We start from the raw sequence: 20,625 nt of genomic DNA on the forward strand, positions 1-20,625 counted from the left end.
CCCTCCACTCCTAGTGTGGCTTTGCAGCAGACTTTGCCCAGCATAAGCGCCGCTGTACAAAAATCTTCGTTCACGCCTACTCCTACTGCTGATGTTGTTCCAACCAACACAGGCGCGACAAGTCAAGGCGATCTGACAAGCTCTAGTAGCTTGGTTGCCCAGCAAACAAGTACGAGTGCTATAACTGTAGGAACCTCACCAAGCTTCAGTGCTAGTGCCATTGTTACTGCTAGCTCACATATAGCTTTTCAACAAGCCTTGTCAAGTACGAGCGCAGCTCTCTCAGAGACGTCGCCAGGTTTCTCATCTAGTTCTTTTGCTAGTCTGATTGTGCCAACCGCGTCTGCCTCAAGTCAAGCCGTGCAAGACAGCTCAATCCCAAGCGCAACAGACGGACAAAAGGGGAGTTCAAGCGTGGATTCCTTTTCCGGAACAGCTAGCACAGGACTGCCAATGCAGGAAACTTTCAGCTCAAGCATGGTGACTCCGCAAACCGCCGTCGCCTCAAGCTCGCTTTTCCAGTCTCCCACATTGGCTTTTACTGTCATTGGGTCCTCCGTGCCCGCAACCACCCAATTGTCCTTTACACCTGCGGTTTCGCCTGCGGTTACACCTACGTCAACTTCTGTCGCTAGAAGCTCTGCGGAGGGCTCGGCCTCAATCGTAGCAGAGACCACAAGTTCCTCTGGCCTGTCGATCGGTGTCATCGAAACCTTGCCTGGATTCAGCACATCCACCTCTACATCTCAGGCTACCCCTGACTCAGAATCCTCAACTGAAACATCAGGCTCTTCAAGCAAGAGCAGTGCTGCCCGAACATCAACCTCAATTACTGCCCCTACAGAAGCACAAAAAACCGGACAAACGAGCACTACCAGCGGTGTCTCAGAGATCACGCAGGTTTCTCAAACACAAATTCAAGTCAACTCGTCTCCTTTCATTGGCGTGATCCCCGCCACAGGGACCGTAACTGAGACCGAGCCCGAGGAAACGCAGGTAGTCGTCATTCTGGTCACTCCTTACCCGTCAACCACGCTGTACGAGACTTCATATCTCGCGTCGGAGTCAGCCACTATCTCTGAGTCCGACGTAGATGCTGTGATGCCTACCAATACAGGGCTCACGGGTTCTACTCCATTCCCTGAGCCCAACGAGCTCTCGACGCCTTCATCTACAACTCCCACTGTCCAGACGACAAGTTTAGTTCCTACCACCACTCCGGAACCAACCTCCGACCTCACAACTACAGTACTTCAAACTTCCACAGCTGTAGAAACTGCTAGCGCGACCTCCGACGAGACCCCTGATATCACAACAACCATTCATCAAACCATAACAGCCTTCGCGACTATCACCGCCGTCCCCAACACAACAACTGAAGAGACCCACGATGTCACGACCATTCAGCAAACCTCCACAGCTATCGAGACGGTCATCGTCGCCATTCCCACCACCGCCTCAGAAGCAGAATTGTCTCAGAGTACAGCAGAGGCAGCAATGATCACCTCAACTCCACAAGGAGACGATCCCGCACAAGACGGTGCCTCTATCACCATCGCCAACGCAGAGTCTACCAACTCCGTCCCAGCCACCTCCCCAGGTGATAATATTATTAAAATCGTCCCGGTTACCCCGTCTGGCTTCTTTACTGTTACTGAAACTGCAACGGTGACCACCACCGAAAAGGAGACGGTGACGGTGACTGAGCGGGTCAAGGAAACAGTGACTACGACTGTTGAAGTTGGAGGATTTTAGTTTTGTCCTTTTTGGAGGATGGGTGGATAGTTTCGTTGCAGATTGTCGAATCATAAATTCTGAATATAGAGCGAGCCTCCATTCCCCAATGTCCCTTGTCTTCATTTGTCTCTGTCTTTTCCTTCATGTCCAGCTAACAGGACACTCTTATTCCCACACATGCTAATGGTAATAAATGGCTAGTATCGGTAATTTCGAATAATGGGAAGCTATGGAGTCTCAACTTACACAGACCACGCAAGGAATTGAGTTTATCTTCGTTCAGATTGAGAAAGAGCTATACAACAAAGCTGCATGAATCCACAGTAGGTGGACTGAAATATTTCTGATTAGAGAAAGCGGTGAAAGTATCTCCGTATCGATAGCCTACAATCTACGGAGTACTTCCTTATCGATAAGGCAGACCTGCTTGGCGCGTGATATGATGATGCCGCAGCGGCAATACTTGGTCTGTTGACAGTCGCCTAACTACTTCCTCCATCTTCCTTCACCCTCGATCCATTGCTCTTTCCCACACTTCGCACGTGTCTATCTGTCGCGGGATCTGTCTCGTGCTTACAGCAATTGGGAATGTCTGACAGAGCATGGGATCACAGTAGAGCAGCGTGGCTGTATCCTCTGCGTGTATGTCGGGCTATTTTGCCTCCCTTTCCTGCTGCCTATTCCGCAATCACATCACTCTCTCCAGCACAGTGGACTTACATAGACTATTTCTCAGGGAATCTATTTCACCTTCTCCCACCGATACCTTTGGCCGTTGCTCAGGGCTCGGTTGATACCAATTGTCCTGCTCTCGGCCTTCATCTACGTCCTGCTATTCCTGTTTGCGTACCTGCCGCAAGTGGCCTTCCTCGCTATCTTCCAGGGAGCTGGCGCATGGGTTAGTGGCGCGGTCCTCGTTCTCGGAGAAGGGGCCGCGATCGTGGCGATTCTGTTCGAAGCCTTCTTCGTTGATGAAACGCTGGTGGACATCTTCGACGCGGTGCTGGTGAGCGAAGGCCACGGCGACCTCGTGAATGCCTCGCGGGTTCTATACCCGCAGGGCGACGACGTCGTCCAGCGACTCGGCAAGCCCACCCAGAGCGCCGTCTATGCGCCGTTCTCCCTGCGACAGATTCTGGAATTCGTCGTGCTGCTCCCGCTGAACCTTATTCCCTTCCCAGGCGGCACCCTCATGTTCCTCGTGTTGACGGGCTACCGGGCGGGGCCCTTCCACCACTGGCGCTATTTCCAGCTGCTGGATCTCTCGAAGCAGCAGCGGAAAGAGAGGATCCGTCGCCGGCAGTTGCAGTATACTACGTAAGTACATGACCTTGACTCTTACCACCAAGCAACCCTGGATCCCTCGGGCGGACGGTGCACTCCGCCCTCTCGGAGGAAGGATCCACCGACTCGGATACTTAATTAACCGCAACCCTAGATTTGGGACGGTCGCCCTGGTGCTTCAGCTAGTTCCAATCTTGTCCATGTTCTTCCTCATGTCGACCGCGGTTGGGTCGGCACTTTGGGCAGTGGAGCTGGAAAATCGACGCGATCCTTTGGGCAGGAGGCCTGGGCGAGATGGTGTTTACCGCGACGACGATCCTTTGATATGATGTGGGCGAGCGGTTCGATGCATGTTTGTTTTTGTCTTTCTTTTTTTTTCGGTCTTTTTGTCTGATGTATGATTGATTGATTAGGTATGACTTTTAATATATGAAACTTTTTTGTGAGGCGTTTCTTTTACTCTAATTAATCATCACGCCCAGTTGATGTGCATCTTGGCATTAGTCCCGGTATTAGCCTTTGTATTTTCGGTTTCGTTTTTGATTTTTCCCTTTTGTTTATGTCAAGGGTATTTTGGGAGATTTATGTTGTTTCTTTGTTTTTCTTTTTCTTTTTGTGTTATTTATTTTCTCGTGTAAGGAAGAGGGTCTTTAATACACCAAACCAACTTCTCATACTGCCTCGGCTCGGAAAAGCCGAGGGAGAGAATGTCTAGTCTCACCGGGGAGGAGGGCGCTCATTCCTCCCAAAAGCTTACAAACTCACCCTCCATCTGGACGCACCGTTGCCTGCAGTTTCAGCGGGATTAAGCAGCAAGGTTGATGACCTTAACTTCTTTTAGGGGCCGGTTAGCGTGCGGGTGCAGAAGACCAAAAGGGAATCTCCCCCTGACGGCAAACTCTACCGGGGCGCCGGCGGCCGACTGTCCACCGATCATGGATCCCTCATGGATCCTGGATGGATCATGGATCACTTTATTCACTGGGCTTTGCCGTATCGACTCACCCGCTATTCCGATCTCCCTCTTTGGTTCAGCCAGTGGACTGCCAGCCCTGCCATACAGAGGCACGAACCGCAATCTATTATTTTCCGAAGACAGTACTCCGTACACAGGGCAATCTACATATGAGTAGTATGAAATGAGGATGAATGAGTATTGCCTGTTGAGTAGCACTCTTTTCATTACGCAGTTGGTCGCTCCCTGCTCCCTGCTCCCTGCTCACTGCTCCTCCATCATAGGTCGATAAACTGTGACGTATACGTACCAAGCATTCCTCATCTTCGATTTTTCCTCTTCCACGTGGAAAACTCACAACCACGTTTCAAAAAAAAAAAGCATGGTGCTTCCTTGTCCTCGGTCGTTTCACCATCTCATCCCCCAAAGTTCCCAAGAACGAGAATCAGAAACACTGGTCTATAACAGGGGTCAGCTTCTAGAACCAACCAAAACGGTCATCCACCTAGTACTGAGTACTGTGTGACTGTACAGAGTACCCTCCGGTATATCCCGGCGGTAAATCCCGGGTGATCGATGTGGTTTACCATTGGGCTACCATTGGACCTGCACTTTTCGATCGACGGCGGAGTCGACCCAAGTTAAAGTACATTCCAGCCAGTCCGCCTAAGCTTGTCGTTCCAAAAGGCCCCAAAATTCCACCTCCACCTGGGCGGGGAATCTTTGGGTCCGTGGTTAATCCTCTTCCCATGCGTCCGCGTCCTATCAATTTCATTCATTTCATGAGGTCACTCCGGGGTCACTTTCTTCACTTTCCTTCCCTCCCGTGGCTCACTGGCCTCCCTTCAACTTCCAGGGAACCTTCACTCAACGGCTTTGTGATCCTTCTAGACGTGTTGTCAGCCTAGACTATTTCCCAATTTTCGATGGAGACTATACCCATTTCTTTAATGATCTAACCTCTATACGGTGATCAACTCTTCATTTTACCTCATCGGAACGGGGGACCGTTATACTACGGAGTCTAACCCACTGCTCAATCTTCCTTCTCCCCCCCCCTCTCTCCCTCCCCACCTCTCCGGTCACTCCTGCTGCCACTGCCAGGTGCAAGAACAATATTATTAAACTAACGGGTCATCGAGGTCAACCTAGTGTCCAAAACCCGCTGCCCACTAATACTATTTGCATATAGCCTAAGAGCCTACCCTTACCGACTAAACCGTGATTCGTGTTGTGCCCTTCTCCGGATCTTCTTCATTAACTAGCTACGTACTACTACTTCTCATCTCATCTCATCTCATCTCGCATCCGCTCCATCCCGCCCCGTGCCCGACAGAGCCGCTGCAGCATCCGGCCAAGCCACATTTTGCTGGGTCCGTAGTATGCGAGCGCCGCCTGGTCACTGTCGGGAGAAAAGCGACCAGCGTGCAGTTTTCCAGGGTCCACGCCCACAAAGCATGGAAAGGCTCAACAAGCTCGATTTGCATTCATGGACCAACGAACCCGCCTGCGGAAGGCGTGCGATGCCTGCAGCATTCGGAAAGTAAAGGTACATCCATACACCTACTGGTCCGATGTTCGATTTTGTATTTGGCAAGAGGTCGATTATGCTGATTTGCGTTGGGATTGACCACAGTGTGACACCAGCGGACCACCCTGTCGGTCATGCGCAAGCTTGGACATCCCCTGCACGTATGAGCGGCCAAGCCGTCGTCGGGGACCGCCAAACCGGCATGCTGAAGCTTTCAAGAAGCGAAAACTCGCTGAATCTCCCTCGGGTTCTCCAAGCCCATCGGATGCAACCTCGCCTATTCCCCCAACCCCTGGGGGAGGCGGCATCCCACCCTCACTTCCCTATCCCGCATCACTGGAAGCCATTTGTTCGATGCCCACCATTCGGCTGCTGATTGATGACTATTTCACCTATATTCACCCCTTAGTTCCGATCCCTCATGAGCCCACGTTCCGCGCCGCGCTGGAGCGGCGAGAGGATCTTACCAATCGCACCTTTCTGGCCCTCGCGGCCGCCATGATCGGGACGTCGGTCGCGTCTTTCCCTCGGAGGCCGAAGCGTCATCTGACGACAGATGCCGAGAAGGCGGCGTTCCCGCACTCTATGGCACTGGTCAAACGGTGCCACGAGGTAGCCGTTCAGGCCCGAGGTACCGGATACCTCGATCGGACCGCGACCGTGTATGATGCCGCCCTCAGCTACCTTCTCGGCCTCTGCTCCTGCTACGCTTGGCATATTCGACGATGCCGTGTATATTTTGCCGAATGCCTCACCATGCTCCATGTGTATGACCTTTACCGCCACTCGAATCGGCTGTCCTATGTCACCATCTCCAGTCCCCAGTCTGCCTCGTCGCGTCTCTCTCAGGAACCCAACGGTAGCTCCGCAGAAGCCCAAGTCAACATTATCGAGCGGGAACTGGGACGGCGGTTGTTTTACGTCGTCCTTGTCGGTTATCGCACGATGCAGCAGTTGGGCGGTGGCGACACCATCATTCATGTCCCCCCTGAGACCCCGACAGAACGCTATCCTCCTCTCCCGCTTGAAGTCGACGACGAGTTTATCTATGCCACACACTTTGATCCCCAGCCGTCCGATCGCGTGTCGCGCTTGGTGGGGTTTATTGCCAACATCCGCGTGATGAGCTCCTACAATCAGCTCTCGGCTTGGGAGACGGCCTTTGGAAGCGGCCAGATTCTGGAATGGGAGCGGCAACGCTCTCTTCTGTGTCAGTGCCTGCAGAATGCCAAGATGGCCTTCAATGAGCTTCCACGGGAGCTGGTGATAGGGGGAATCCATAGCCCAGCATCCACCAGTGGACAAGATAGCCCTAGCCCACTGTCCAGCACGAATGACCCGCGATCTTATAAACGTCACATACAGTATGAGATCCAGAAGGCGAACATATATGCCAGTCAGCTTGCTGTACGGTCTTATCTGGTGGAGAAATACTGGTCCTTGTACGGCGCTGTGAAGATGCACCAAAAGCCGACCGAGCAGCATCCTTCTGGCAGTCCTTCGGTGGCTGTCAAGACTGAAGGGGGCCAACCGCATACCCAGGCGGCCATGGACGCGGATGCCCAGTCCGACTACATCGGAAGGACTATGGCTGAAGAAAGACGACTCGTGATTCGGGACTTGTTCGCATTACTGCAATCGGTCAATGAGGTTAATATGGAGCCTAACGGCGCGAGCTTTGTAAGTGTTCCCCCTCTTTCCTTTCCCGTCACAGCTCAAACAAATACTCATCGGCTATTGGAAACAGACGGCGAAAGTGCGCCAGGTTGCGTCAACCCTCCTGAATTTTTCGAATCCGAATGCCACCTCCACGATAAGCGGACCACAACCCCTCACCAGCGCCGAAGTCGAGTCATACCTCCGTGCCTTTATTGACACACTCATGCGCCTCGAAGGCTTCGGGTCGACCGATTCGAGCAAGGCTCGACAACAACCAGACGTGTCCGGACGGTCCATGAGTTATCTAAGCGACCACGACCGGGACGAAGAGGAGCTGCGGCAGTGGGCCGGCATCAAGGAATATCAGGCCAGGTTCGCCGAAGAAGGGGGGATGGCTTTTCAACTATAGAGTTTTCTTGCGTTGTTTGTCCTTGACTAGCACTGTTTGGTGATTGATTGAGATGTTTTTCGTTTTTAGCATGTTGTGTCCAGCGGAGTTCGGTGGAGTTTTCCTTGAACTGATTTCTAGGGGGTTGATCGGGTTGTATGTCTGTCTGTCTGAATTAGCGGCCTGCTTGTTGACATGTTTACTTGTGCATATGCATGGGGTGTTTGTAATAGTATGGACCAATTATTGGGTGGTGTGGCTGTGTGCTCACATTCTTTGTTGTTTGGCTGGGTTTGGGACAGTTGTGTTTACGTTTGGATGCATATACAAGTACAGATACACCGTGGCTCATACTCTATAACTTAAGAGAAAGTATCGACCGTCAAAACTGCCCGTGTTTCCTCATAATCTCGCTAAGTACGTATTCATCGCCTCAGGCGCAGGAAAATTACCCGAGCGTTGGCAATTGGAAACCTAGCCTAGCTTATCGATAAGCAAAAGGCGGTCAACGGCCGCCTATAAGAACGAAAAATTCTCCCCCCTCCGACCTCTTTCTTTTCTTCTTCATACATATACTGATCACTCCTCCCTATTCACTTCGAGAATCCTTTCCTCCGTGGGTTCTTGAAGGGGAAATGGGAGGTCAGAGCAACCTCTGCTGACTTACCCCGGACTCTTCTCTCTACCTTTGGCGTGGAGCGTTTGGAAATTACTACAGCGGGACATTCACCTCACCTTTTTTTTCCATTGCCTTTTTTGCCTTTTGGTTTTGGCTTGGGCTTGACACAGAAGGAAGAAGGGGACTAAATAAAAAACATCGTGCATTTTATTGGTAGCCTTTAATTATGTCGACGCACTCGGCCAGCCGACGTATTGTCGCCGTAGGCTTGACCTCGGGCAGTGCTCGGTCGGACCACCCCGCCTGGTTCTGGTCGCGATCGACCCAGATCGTGTTCAGGCCTGCACTGCTCGCGCCGGCGATATCGAATGGATTCGCACTGATGAGCCAGATCGTCGCTGTGCTGCTGCTGCTGCTGCTGCTGCTGCTGCTGCCGCCGCCGCCGCCGCCCGTGCCGGCTACTTGCTCCCGCAGGTGACTGTAGGCCGCCGGGGCGGGCTTATATTGTTGTAGGGGATGCACACTGATGATCTCCATGTTCTGTAGTTGCAGCTGCAGCAGCAGCTGCGGCGGTGCGTGGCTGAGACAGGCGCGGACCATGTCCACGGTCCCGTTGGAGAACACAACCGGCCTGATCCGCGCGGTGGCGCTTATCTTCCGGAGGGCTTCTTCGACGTCCGGAAAGGGTTGGAGGCGATCGTAGGCCGCGAGAACCCCGTCGATGGCCGGCTCGTCCAGGGAGGATCCGGTGTCGTCGAGCGCGTGCAACAGAGCGTTGCGAGTGACTTCGTCGAAGGGGAGATAGCGTCCTGCAGTCGTGGGTGGGTTCTTAGATCGGTTTGCTTCGGACAGTATTATTCCTAGTAGTGCATGGGGCAGGGATCAATGATGAATGGAGGTCTCGTACCCATGCTGTTCAGCCGCCAGGTGTACTCCAGCTGGTAGCGTCGCCATGTCTGGGCCACGGTGCGCGCGCGCTGGGCGTCTCCCCGGAAGTGCTGCTCCAGCTCGTGCGTGGCCGTTTCAAGGGAGAGCAGGGTCCCGTAGATGTCGAAGGCGACCACCACTTCTGCCATGGTGGGTTGCTGATGAGGATTGCAAGAATGCAGGAGGGATTTCATTCAGTTCAGAGTTCAGGAATGTTGGAGTAGTAGAAGTGTGAGAACAAGCAGCCTCCCGCCGCGGATACCAAACCCCACAATTTGATGATGTCAAACCACCTTCATCGCATTTCCGCCGTCGCCGCCACCTCTTTTTTTTTTTGTTCTGTACAGTACAACCTTGGCTTCTACTTCTAGTTTCCAGCATCGATGACCTCCTTCCTCAGCACAGAAAACTACCAGGTCTTCCGCGAGTGCCTGTCCACGGCTATCGTGGAGAGATTCTCCGCCCCCGCGCAGCCCAAGAAAGCTCGGCGCACTCGCGGCGCCGTGTCGCAGCGCCAGAAGACGCGCAAGGAGACTGCGGGGACTTCCGCTGCTGCTGCTGACGCCTCGCAATGTCTCCCTGACCGTGCGAGTCCGGAGGAATTGGCCGAGTTTATTGATGTACGTGGACTTGTGGATTGGTGTTTGCTTTCCAGTAGCACGCTCTGTTGCATGTTGCATACCCAGACTCACTCCACGCCCCGCGGGTACTCCATGCATGCCTTCACATCCATGGAACAAGAATACCAATGACCCATCAGAAGCCCGCGGAGCATCACAATCACAATCACAATCACAATTGAACCTAACAGAGGAGAAACAGTTCCTCGCAACCGAAACCTTCCCCGCCCTGCCCCCCTCCATCCAAACCCTAACCTACACTCCACCACCACCACCACCGCCGCCAACAACAACATCATCATCATCATCATCATCAACGACAACAACAACAATAACAACTTCCTCAGAAACCGACCCCCAAACCCTCGCCTCAACCCTCTGCACCACCACCCTCCCCGCCACCGTCCACGACACCCTAACCACCTACGCCATCCTCGCCGACCAACCCGAAGAAAACGAAGAAGCCCTAACCACCTTCTTCACCCCGATCCTAACCGAGTACCTCGCCGCCGTGACGCGCCCGCCCCCGGTCTGGGCGACGACCCGCACCGACAGCTGCGAGATCTGCGGCCGCGACTGGATCCCGCTCAGCTACCACCATCTCATCCCGCGCAGCGTGCACGCCAAGGTGACCAAGAAGGGGTGGCACCCGGAGTGGATGCTCAACAGTGTCGCGTGGCTGTGTCGCGCGTGCCACAGCTTTGTGCACCGGATGGCGAGCAACGAGGAGCTGGCCAGGGAGTGGTTTACTGTGGAGCGGATCTGCGAGCGTGAGGACGTGAGGGTTTGGGCGGGCTGGGTGGGGAGGGTGCGGTGGAAGAGTCGATAGTTCTTTTGCCCGGGTTATATGGGATTGGGGAAATGGGGAAAGTGCTGAAGTTGAGAGTTTGATATTTAGACCACACTCAGTATATATACACGTGTGGACACCACTGTGACTTGATCGTAAGGGTGAGTGAGGTATAGGTATGCAAAAGTTGTGTTGTCTATGTGGTATCCGGATATTTAGACTAATATACAAGAATCAACCGTGCCCCCTTGTTTTCGCATCAGACATGCTTTGCGGTAAACAATCCCCCAATACAATCGAATCCGTGATAGTACAGAATAGGCAGATCTAAAATACAGGGCCCCCCCCCCAACCGAGCACTACAGATAGCGCTTCTCGAAGATCTCCTCGTAGCACTGCACATGGTCCCCGACCTGGAAGTCGAACCAGCCCTCGAAGGCCATGCCGCACTCCGTGTCCTTGCGCATCTCGGTGACGTCCTTCTTGACGTTCTTGAGCGAGGCGATCGTGCCCGTGTAGATCGTCTCCTGGCCGCGCAGCACGCGCACCTTCTTGGTGCGGTTGATGAGCCCGTTGCGCACGCGGCAGCCGGCGATCTGCATGCGCTCGCGCCCCTTGAGCTTAATCTCGAAGATCTCGCCGATCTCGGCCTCGCCCGTGACGCGCAGGGTGACCAGCGGCGGCAGGTGCTCGCTCAGCGTCGCCTTGACGTCGTCGATGAGCCGGTAGATGACGTTGTGGTCCTTGATGGTCACCCCGCGCGACTCGGCCATCTGCGTGATCCGCGGGTCGATGGCCATGTTGAACGAGATGACGTGACCGCCCGCCGACGCCGCGTGCTCGATGTCGAACTCGCTCACGGGGCCTACCTCCGCCCGCAGCACGTTCGCGTACACCTCGTTGTTGCCCACCGCCGTCACCGAGTTCAGCACCGCCTCCGCCGACCCGTGCACGTCCGCCTTGATGATGAAGTGAATCGGCTTGGGGCCCGATTGGGCCTCCTTTTGGTCCAGTCCGGCTTCCTCGAGGCGTCGCCGCTCCATCAGCTCGCGGCGGGCCTCGTTCATCGCCGTCGTGTCCTCCCCCAGCTTCGAGGTTTCGGACCGCTCGATTCGGTATTCGACGACGGATTTGGCCTTTTGCTCATTCTCCGCCTGCAGGAACTCCGTGCCGGCGTTTGGCTGCTCGCGCCACCCGTCTACCTCGACCGGCATGCCGGGGGTGGCTTCTTTGATGGCGACCCCGGATTCGTTGCGCAGGGTGCGCACCCGCGCCCAGGTTTCGCCGGCCACGATGATGTCGCCGACGCGCAGGGTGCCGCGGCGGATGAGCACGGTGGCCACGCGCCCGTAGCTCTTGGTCGTGCCTTCCACCACCCATCCTTCGACGTTGCCGGTGGGGTCGGCGCGGTGGTCGAGCACCTCGGAAAGAGTGATGATCGCTTCTTCGAGCTCCAGCATGCCGGCACCGGTTTTGCCGCTCACGCCAATCGCCTGCACGTCACCGCCGAAGTCCTCGACGTGGACGCCGTGCACGGAGAGATCTTGCTTGACCCGGTCGGGGTTGACGCCCTCCTTGTCCATCTTGCTCATGGCCACGATGATCGGCACGTTGGCCGCCGTGGCGTGCTTGATGGCTTCGATGGTCTGCGGCTTGACACTGTCGTCCGCGGCCACGACCAGCACGACGATATCGGTGATGTCGGCACCGCGGCGACGCATGTCCAGGAACGCCGCGTGACCCGGGGTGTCGAGGAAGGTAATCGTCTTGCCCGAGGGCATGGACACGGAGAAGGCGCCAATGTGCTGGGTGATGCCTCCGTGTTCCGAGTCCACAATCGAGGACTTGCGAAGCCAGTCCAGGATCGTGGTCTTGCCGTGATCGACGTGGCCCATGATCGTCACCACCGGCGGCCGGGGTGGCAGGCTCGATTTATCTTCGGGCTCCGGCGCGGCGGTCAGCTCGTCCTCACCGGTGTCAAAGATGGGCTCGAAGTTGTACTCGGCGGCGATGAGCCCGGCGGTTTCGGCATCCAGAATGTGGCTGTGCGTGACGTCCTCGAAGCCCATCTCTTCCATTCGCTGGATGAATTGCGCCTGTCGCACACCGATGATGTCCGCGAGATTGCTGACGCTGATGAACTCGGGCAGATATAGAGGACTGGGCTCAGCGACTTCCGCCTCGATTTCTTCTTTCCGTTCCTCCCTCTTCTTGCGCTTCTTGTCCTTCTTTTGTTGACGACGTCGCTGGTAGTCTTCCGTATCAAATTCATCCTCATCCGCGAACGTGAGGGGTTTCGCGCGACCCCCTCGTCGCTTGAACCCCCTGTCAGATGAGCCTCCCACTTCCTGCCCCGCATTGAGCTTCTCCAATGCGGAGGTATCCCATGACCAGTCGTTGACGGACTTTTGTGGTTTGTCTTGCGTCTGCTTTTCCAACTCCTCTTGCTGCTGTCTTTGCTTTTCTTCATATCTTGTGGCATACTCGTCCAAAGCCTGGTCTCTCTCATCCCACGATGGTGTACTGCTGCTGTCCAATTTTCGAAAGGTCAAGGGCTTGTTCGACTGTTCCGACATTAGCTCAGGCCTGGGGGCCCGGCAGCAAGGGCAAGCCCTCTCCGTCCCGGGGCAGAGATAATGGCAGTCTGGGCAGGTCCAATCCACCGTCTGAAGGTGCTCGGGAATGTGATCGTAGCGACTGCGCCTTGGCCCATCAGGCCGAAAACGTCTAAAATCTTGCGACACCATGTCTTCGGAGGACCGCCAATTGTTGTCATACCGATCGTTCGTTCGCCGGGAGTCGAAGCGATCTCTGTGCGACCTGAAGCCACCCTGCTCGATGGAGCGCTCTTGGTGTGACCACGATCCTTGATGTTGCCACCTTGAATGTGACCTATCACCGTGCAAATGTGTATGTTGACTCTGTTGCTGTTCGAGCAGGGACTCTCGCATTGCCTTCTCTGCCGCGCTCAGGCCAGTGGATGTCGTGGCCCTACTTCCCCAACGAGGAGCTGCAAATTTGCGACCGGTTCCAAACTTGTTCGAAGTTTGTGAGGAGGGAAGATCCACCGGACTCTCCTGCGCCTGTTGTTCGGCTACCAGAGCATCTCGTGCTGCTTTCTCTTCCGCATTCAGGCCCATTGATTGGACTTTTCTATCTTTTGAACGGATAGTAAACCCCGTCTTAGCCAGAGAACCTTCTGCCGAGCCATTTGAAAATTCTGAGAGAGGAGTGTCGACGGGTTTATCGGAGGTCTCTGAGGTGGTTTCTGAAAGATTCTTCTGCGCCTGTTGCTTGGCTGCCAGAGCGTCTCGCGCTGCCTTCTCTTCCGGGGTCAGACTCGTTGCTCTATATCTCTTATCTCCTAGCCGAATAGTGAACCCGGCAGAACCCTGTTTGAGATTATCGGATGATTCTGACGGTGTGTTTGGGGAATTGGTTTCTGAGGAATCCTGCTGTGCTTGCTGTTTGGCTACCAAAGCATCTCGCATCGCCTGCTCAGCCGCACTCAGACCCGTGGGTCTGGACGCTTTGCTTCCCCAGCGGGAAGTGAATTTTGCGCCAGTGGGAGAGCTTGTTCCAGGGCTTTGCGAGGAGATTGAAGGGGTTGTACCAACAGGGTTGTTTGGATTTTCCAGGGAATTGATGCTTTGACTGGCCTGCTGCGCCTGTTGATTGGCCTGTTTTGCCGCCAGCAGAGCGTCTCGCTGTGCTTCCTCTTCCTCTTCCTTCGCCCTCTGTTGTGCTATTGAAGCATCTCGCCGGGCCCGATCTTCCTCGTCCTTTGCCTTCTGTCGTGCTATTAAAGCCTCTTGCTGTGCTTGCTCTTCCCATCTCTTCGCTTCTCGTGCCGCTATCAGGGCTTCTCGGCGTGCTTCTTCTTCCTGTTGCTTGGCCTTCTGTTTGGCTATGTTAGCATCTTGCCGGGCCTGGTCTTCTGCTTCCTTCGCCTTCTGCCTTGCTATTAAAGCATCCTTCCGCTCCTGCTTCGCTCTCTCCTCTGCTAGCAAGGCATCCTGACGTGCCTGCTCTTCCCGTGATTTCTTCTGCTGTTTCGCCACCATAGCATCTCGTATTGCCTGCTCGGCCGGGCTCAGGCCTACCGATCGCGTGGCCTTGCTTCCCCAACGGGGGGCAAATTTCCGGGGCTTTTCGGAGCCATTTGGAGTGTCTGAGGAATCAGCACATGCGGGAAAGGCTCGAAAGCCCCTCCGGGGCACAGGATTCAACACTGGGGCGAAAGCCGCATTTCTGCGGGCAGTTGCGCAGGACCAATCGACACCTTGACGGCGAGAAAGCTAGGAGCGATTTTGTACGTTAGTGTCTGAGGGGAGGTATCGGTAGATATATCCTAGATGATATGCTCACCTCCAACGCAGCTCGCCTGTGCATGATGAAGGTCGTTGCTCGCAGCGATTCCCGTGGCGTCAAAACTGCTGCGGCGGAGGGAAAGTTGTCGGAGACGTCACGGACATGGAAGTACTCAACCTCCGCCCGTTAACTTCCATCATGGATACAATCCGATCCAACCGCATTGAGTTTGGGCGTAAGATGACCGTAAGGTACTGTAAGTTAGATTAAGTTAAGTTACAGTGAAGAGTGTGTGCAGCTGACTCAGCATTATGCTTGTCCCGCTTCACGTGCGTCGTCGGCGCCTTTGCCGAATCGGAGGCCGCGATCGGGGAAATGGGGCTATCACCTCATCGCTCTCCGATAAGCTTCTCTTTCTCCCCTTCCTCCTCGCTGCTTCTTCTCAGGATCTTTCCTCTCCATACCGATCGCTGAGGGTTTCTGTGCTACTTGGACCGAGGAAAGGCCCTTTTTGGTACTCTCCAAACCCCAGTTCCTGTGAATCTCCTCTCCACTCCACCTAATTTCACTTCTCCGGGCGTGATCAAGTTCCCCGCAATGGAGTCCGAGGCTTTTGAGGATATGCAGAAAGGCGGCGGCAGTCTTCGCGCTGTCAAGGACTTGACGGCCGGTGCTGCTGGCGGCATCGCTCAGGTGCTCATTGGTAAGTGCTCAGCTATTTTGTCCCGTTATCTCTGCTAGCAATGCGTCATGTATCCCCCAATTGGAGCCATGGGCATCGACCTTCCAATCTCTCTCCGCATGCCGCAACGACATAATACCATCGCTACCAACTGATCGCGTCGCACATTGACTGAGTGCTAACGACTCTCTAGGTCAACCTTTCGGTGGGTAAACGAATGCTCTCAAGATTTGTCCGTTCGCAAGCTTCTCACCAATGGCCCCTCCCCCATAGATATCGTCAAGGTCCGCCTGCAGACAACCACGCAGTACGCCAGTGCGCTTGATTGCGCCACCAAGATCCTGAAGAATGAGGGACCCACGGCCTTCTACAAGGGTACCCTGACACCTCTGATCGGTATCGGAGCCTGCGTATGTCTTTTGTCTTTTCTTTCCCGGGGGCCCCCTTCTGCCCCGGGAAACCCGCCCTCCTACCTCAACATTTCCGTGTTAACCCCTCCATGTGCAGGTGAGCGTCCAATTCGGCGCGTTCCACGAAGCCCGGCGACGGCTGGAGGCGCTCAACAAGAAGAAATACGCGGACCCGACGCTCTCCTACACGCAGTACTACCTGGCGGGCGGGTTCGCGGGGATCACGAACTCGTTCCTGTCCGGGCCGATCGAGCACATCCGCATCCGGCTGCAGACGCAGCCGCACGGGGCCAACAAGCTGTACCAGGGGCCCATCGACTGCATCCGCAAGCTGTGCAGCCAGGGCGGCGTGCTGAAGGGCCTCTACCGCGGCCAGAACGTCACCTACCTCCGCGAGATCCAGGCCTACGGCACCTGGTTCCTGGCTTTCGAGTACCTGATGAACGCCGACGCAAAGCGCAACGGCGTCCGCCGCGAGGAGATCTCCAGCCTCAAGGTCGCCACCTACGGCGGCCTCGCCGGCGAGGTCCTCTGGCTGAGCAGCTACCCCTTCGACGTCGTCAAGAGCAAGATGCAGTGCGATGGGTTCGGGACCAGCCAGCAGTTCAAGAGCATGACCGACTGCTTCAAGAAGACTTATGCCGCTGAGGGGCTGGCCGGGTTCTGGAAGGGGATCGGGCCCACCTTGCTGAGGGCCATGCCCGTCTCCGCGGGGACGTTTGCGGTGTATGTTTGGATTTCCTGCCTTACCTTACCCTACCCCCTTTTCGTCTGTGTCTTGGACGGTAGACCCAATGCTAATTTCTTGGTTGCACAGTGTCGAGCTCACGATGAGAGCCCTGGGATGAGGTATATAAATCGAAAAATAACCAATGAAAAAGTCCCAAAGAAATTCAACAGCTCAATTCGAAATACCCTGCCCCTGCATTTTTTTTTAGCATCTTCTCGTTGTCCGAACATCCAACCATTTCCAAAAGCAAAGGCAAAGGGAGGGAAAGTGGCATTGTTTTTTCTTATTAGACTGGATATTCGATGTCGCTGTTTAGCGGGAATCATGGATAGATTTTTTTATGCAGGCAATTTCAGATTCAACACAGCAGCTGGATTTTATTACTCATAATACCAGATTGACTTGGCCTGTACACCAAGAACAAGCAAGTATCAAAGCAGAATACACCCCCCACCCCTGACTCTTCCAACGCAACAGATGATACAACTCTCCGCGGACAATCGACTGGCGTGAATCAGCTTCCAAACCCCAACGAGGAGTCCCCAAAGAAATCCTGCCACGCCGTCGGGAAATAGAACAGGTTCAGCCCGGGGAAATCCCAGTCGCGTACAAACTGTTCTGGCACGAACGACTGCAGATCGACCTGCGCGTCGAACAGGTCCCAGAAGGAAGTAGAGGTTTGTTCTGCTCCCGCTGCTGTCGTCGGCTCCTCTGCTGTTGCTGTCTCCACACCTGCAGTGGTAGTCGCACCGTCACCACTACCAGGCCTGCTGCTGCTGCTGCCACTTGCCCCCCTCTCCCCCCGCTGCTGTCCCTGAAATATGCGGCTGTATTTCTCGATGCTCAAGCGGAGGATATGCATGTAGACATTCCCCAACCCTGTACCTGTTCCTGATGCCAGGCCCTGAACGGCGGGCGCTCTTGTTCCAGGATCGGTGATGTGTGAGGACGGTGACGTTGTCGCCGCTTCGGCACAATGACGACCTCTAGACGGTGCAATATCCAGATCGAGAGGAGCCGATGTCTCCACGCCCTTAGCCGACCGGGTCAACTCCAACAGGAGCTTGTTTCCGAGCTGCAGCAGCTCCTCGTGTTCGTCCCGCTGTTCGGGAAGGAGGCGGGAGAGTTTCAGCAGCAGCAGGAAGCAGAAGGCGCACTTGGCCCAGACGAAATCCATGGCGTATTTGAGCTTGGCGAGGTAGAAGGCGGGCTCGAGGCTGATGAGGCGGAGATGTTGGCGGGCGGCGGATTTGGCGAGGCTCAGGATGTTAAGCTCTATGGGGGCGATTGCTCTGTTTCGTTGCAATGTAGAGGTTAGTGTTTGGGTATCTAATTTAATGGAGTTATGGAGGATGAGGTGGTATGGCTCGTTGTAGAGAGCTGTGTTGCAAGGATTGGAGATTGGTGCTGGACTTACGCTACGTTCTCCACGCCCATGGAGCGCAGCGCTTTGCAGTGGAGGATGAGTTCGGCCCAGCAGTGTTGGACACTCAGGGCGGCCAGTAGGAATGGTCGTTCTTCTTGGGCTGTCGGGGAGTTGACTTTGAGGGTGACGTTCAGTATAAGTTACACGCTGTGGCCCTAGGGCTAGAAAGATCAAGGAGGGCTGCTCACCGATGATGCGCTGCCAGTCACTGAGCACGTTAGTTTGGGACTTATGGGCAGGACAGGGCAGGACAAGGAACTCACTCAAACCAGAGATCAAGGTCGACCTTGGCCTCGTGTACAAACTCAGCAATTGCTTCTCGAGTCAGACTGTCTCGGATGTCTAGTGTGTCGTTGATGTTGGCTATATCCATCGCTAATTAGTATGCTGCACCGCACCCTCTGGCTACAGCCCTAGACGCATACCTCGAATAACGTTCAACTTATATCGACGATCAGCTACCCGTTTCCCAACGCGACTGTCGGAAACTTACCTCGACCTGAGAGAAAAGACGCATATCTAATACTGTCGACGAAGGATGATGCAGCAGGATTCGGCATCTCCGAGCATTTCCCATCATTCGTATCCCAGGTGGCTTGCCGCCGTCGACGTGAAATCTGAGCACAATGGCCATTAATTTTACCCAGCATGAGCGACTTGAGAGGAGCTTTTACATGTGATCCAGAACCAGGAGCCCAAACCATGTCCTGGACTTCCGCATCAAACAGCGCACCTGTGCGTCCACGCTATCACAGGGAATTCTCAACGGGTCACTAGTCCTCTTCAACGTTAGTAGCTGGATCAGCTCTTCGAACGCTACGTCCAGACCAAGGTCCAACGCCATTCTGGTAGCAAAGGATAGCATCAGCGAGCGTTCGGCGGTGTAGCACGCGACGATGAGCAGCGCCTGCACCGACTCCAGGCAGTTCAGATTTTTGTTTTGGATCACAGTGCCAATCCATTTCTTGAGTTCCGCGTGCAGCAGATCGGGAACTTGTCCGGGACCTGCATACTACCACTCAGCATGCTATCATATCAGGGAAGCTGGGGTGAGGGATCGCAGACTACCCGTCGCTGCACTCATTTCAACACGGCTGCCAATCGTGCAAATCGCGTTCAGCAGTATGCTGCTGCGAGAGCGTACCGAGGTGAAGGTGTCGACCTCCGGATCGAAAATCGGGATGTACCTATCCTGAAAAGCTCATCAGCATGTGATACTCGCTAGGTCCGTTCAGCGTCGAGCAGTACATACGCAGCCCTGGAAGAACCTAGTTCCCTCCCTGTCAGCATGTCTCATTGAGTCACATCTCTGAGTTAAAAGCGCATACGTTCTGAAACAAGCGACAGCTTGATCAGCAGTCATCAAGCCCTGAGATACGAAGTCCGAAATGAGCTCTTCCTTAACCTCAAATCCAGAGCGCTTCCGTTTGACCGGACGAACTGTCTCCTCGTCCATCGCGGATCGAATCTGCGACGAGGAGGGCAATCCTCTTAGTGGACGCAACTCGGATTCCCTCTCGGAGTTGAGAGCAGAGGTCGCCACGGCGAAAAGCATGGGCATGCCTCCTGAATGAGAAGCCGCATGATTCGAATTCAGGAAAGGTGCTTCGGCGGGGTATGCACGATGCTGATCCACGAATTGGTCCTGAGCGTGCTGCACTTGCCCGAGATCTTCTGGTGGCAATTGCTGCGTGGAGAGATGAAAAAGCTCGCCCATGGCCTCTATCTGTGCACGGAGACGTTGCACTTCAGATTCGACGTTCTCCAGTCTCCTTGCGTGGGTATTAGAAAACTGAATGGTGGTGCTGCGGGATGGAAGGGAAGATGTGGGATGAATGATTGGACATACTCGGTGGTGGGATCTTTAGGAACTTCGTAGAAGATGCATTGTTTATATGATCGCTTGCACCTATTATTTGGTATGCGTCATTCGAGTATGCTCGTCTTGAGTTTGCGATGGGGAGAGCGCTGGATGGGATACCTCGAGCAGGGCCGTTTCCCATCACATCGCACCTGCCACGGGCTGTTAGTGATCAAGGATGGAAAAAGCTAAAGCAGGATCTACCTTCGACTGTCGACAAGCACTGCATGCTTTCTAAATTGCCGAGGGGGTGGTCAGTCCCTGTACGCAGTGTCTTCCGACAGCGACAAGCAGGAGAGGACGAGTAACTATACTGGAATTCGTTTCTTGCCGGTAGGAAGTTGTCTCACGCATGAGGAGTCATCTGATTCCATCTTCGCAAGCTGCCGGTCACTGTCTCCTCCCGCAGCAGTGTATAGTAGTGCCCGATGTTGAAATACTGCATGTACATGGCAGACCAAAGAGTGGGTCGTGAGCAATGCCAAAGGCGGGGGCGACGCAAGCCATCAACAGTCGTCGGCTCGGCTAATGTGTATTGGCAGGCGGCTTGTTGTACATACCGAACCATCAACATCGTCCCCTTGCTCGCGCACCCAACTTCTTCTATTCGAAGGTATGCGTTCATTCAAGCTCCATCTACCGACTGAATTAATCTAGATTCGAATTACAAACTTACTCTACAGTACGATAAAAAC

The 20,625-nt window shown here is 54.6% G+C and overlaps 7 protein-coding genes across 7 annotated transcripts; 4 read left to right on the forward strand and 3 right to left on the reverse strand.

Moving 5' to 3' along the window:
• Positions 1–2,206: 2,206 nt before the first annotated feature.
• On the forward strand, positions 2,207–3,468 carry BO72DRAFT_451199 (EI24 domain-containing protein). Its single transcript, XM_040945431.1, has 3 exons — positions 2,207–2,379; positions 2,474–3,054; positions 3,176–3,468. The coding sequence occupies exons 1-3, from the start codon at positions 2,326–2,328 to the stop codon at positions 3,348–3,350; spliced, it is 810 nt and encodes a 269-aa protein (XP_040797891.1). The 5' UTR covers positions 2,207–2,325; the 3' UTR covers positions 3,351–3,468.
• A 1,640-nt stretch (positions 3,469–5,108) lies between these two features.
• On the forward strand, positions 5,109–7,662 carry BO72DRAFT_221608 (uncharacterized protein). The gene is made up of 3 exons (XM_040939774.1): positions 5,109–5,525; positions 5,613–7,187; positions 7,255–7,662. Exons 1-3 carry the CDS (start codon positions 5,466–5,468, stop codon positions 7,573–7,575), a joined length of 1,956 nt encoding a protein of 651 aa, XP_040797892.1. The 5' UTR covers positions 5,109–5,465; the 3' UTR covers positions 7,576–7,662.
• Positions 7,663–8,380: 718 nt separating this feature from the next.
• On the reverse strand, positions 8,381–9,249 carry BO72DRAFT_471242 (haloacid dehalogenase, type II; the record flags this gene model as incomplete). Its single annotated transcript, XM_040947083.1, has 2 exons — positions 8,381–8,982; positions 9,081–9,249. The coding sequence occupies 2 exons, from the start codon at positions 9,247–9,249 to the stop codon at positions 8,381–8,383; spliced, it is 771 nt and encodes a 256-aa protein (XP_040797893.1).
• A 234-nt stretch (positions 9,250–9,483) lies between these two features.
• Positions 9,484–10,549, forward strand: BO72DRAFT_436341 (HNH endonuclease; the record flags this gene model as incomplete). The annotated part of the gene is made up of 2 exons (XM_040943320.1): positions 9,484–9,724; positions 9,864–10,549. The coding sequence occupies 2 exons, from the start codon at positions 9,484–9,486 to the stop codon at positions 10,547–10,549; spliced, it is 927 nt and encodes a 308-aa protein (XP_040797894.1).
• Positions 10,550–10,676: 127 nt separating this feature from the next.
• Positions 10,677–14,962, reverse strand: BO72DRAFT_451204 (translation initiation factor 2). Its single transcript, XM_040945432.1, has 2 exons — positions 14,879–14,962; positions 10,677–14,808 (listed from the first exon to the last, which is right to left on the reverse strand). The coding sequence occupies exons 1-2, from the start codon at positions 14,900–14,902 to the stop codon at positions 10,870–10,872; spliced, it is 3,963 nt and encodes a 1,320-aa protein (XP_040797895.1). The 5' UTR covers positions 14,903–14,962; the 3' UTR covers positions 10,677–10,869.
• A 269-nt stretch (positions 14,963–15,231) lies between these two features.
• BO72DRAFT_530612 (putative mitochondrial carrier protein (Ymc1)) lies at positions 15,232–17,179 on the forward strand. Its single transcript, XM_040950307.1, has 5 exons — positions 15,232–15,524; positions 15,697–15,708; positions 15,777–15,913; positions 16,011–16,639; positions 16,731–17,179. The coding sequence occupies exons 1-5, from the start codon at positions 15,419–15,421 to the stop codon at positions 16,759–16,761; spliced, it is 915 nt and encodes a 304-aa protein (XP_040797896.1). The 5' UTR covers positions 15,232–15,418; the 3' UTR covers positions 16,762–17,179.
• BO72DRAFT_221677 (putative C6 transcription factor) lies at positions 17,096–20,374 on the reverse strand. Its single transcript, XM_040939775.1, has 14 exons — positions 20,245–20,374; positions 20,135–20,164; positions 20,051–20,082; positions 19,919–19,978; positions 19,398–19,841; positions 19,322–19,337; positions 19,138–19,261; positions 18,744–19,074; positions 18,563–18,686; positions 18,495–18,510; positions 18,333–18,432; positions 18,258–18,277; positions 18,061–18,184; positions 17,096–17,935 (listed from the first exon to the last, which is right to left on the reverse strand). The coding sequence occupies exons 1-14, from the start codon at positions 20,302–20,304 to the stop codon at positions 17,158–17,160; spliced, it is 2,259 nt and encodes a 752-aa protein (XP_040797897.1). The 5' UTR covers positions 20,305–20,374; the 3' UTR covers positions 17,096–17,157.
• Positions 20,375–20,625: the final 251 nt, after the last annotated feature.

This window comes from Aspergillus fijiensis (genome assembly GCF_003184825.1).
Source record: "Aspergillus fijiensis CBS 313.89 unplaced genomic scaffold BO72scaffold_54, whole genome shotgun sequence".
Classification (NCBI taxonomy): Eukaryota; Fungi; Ascomycota; class Eurotiomycetes; order Eurotiales; family Aspergillaceae; genus Aspergillus; species Aspergillus fijiensis.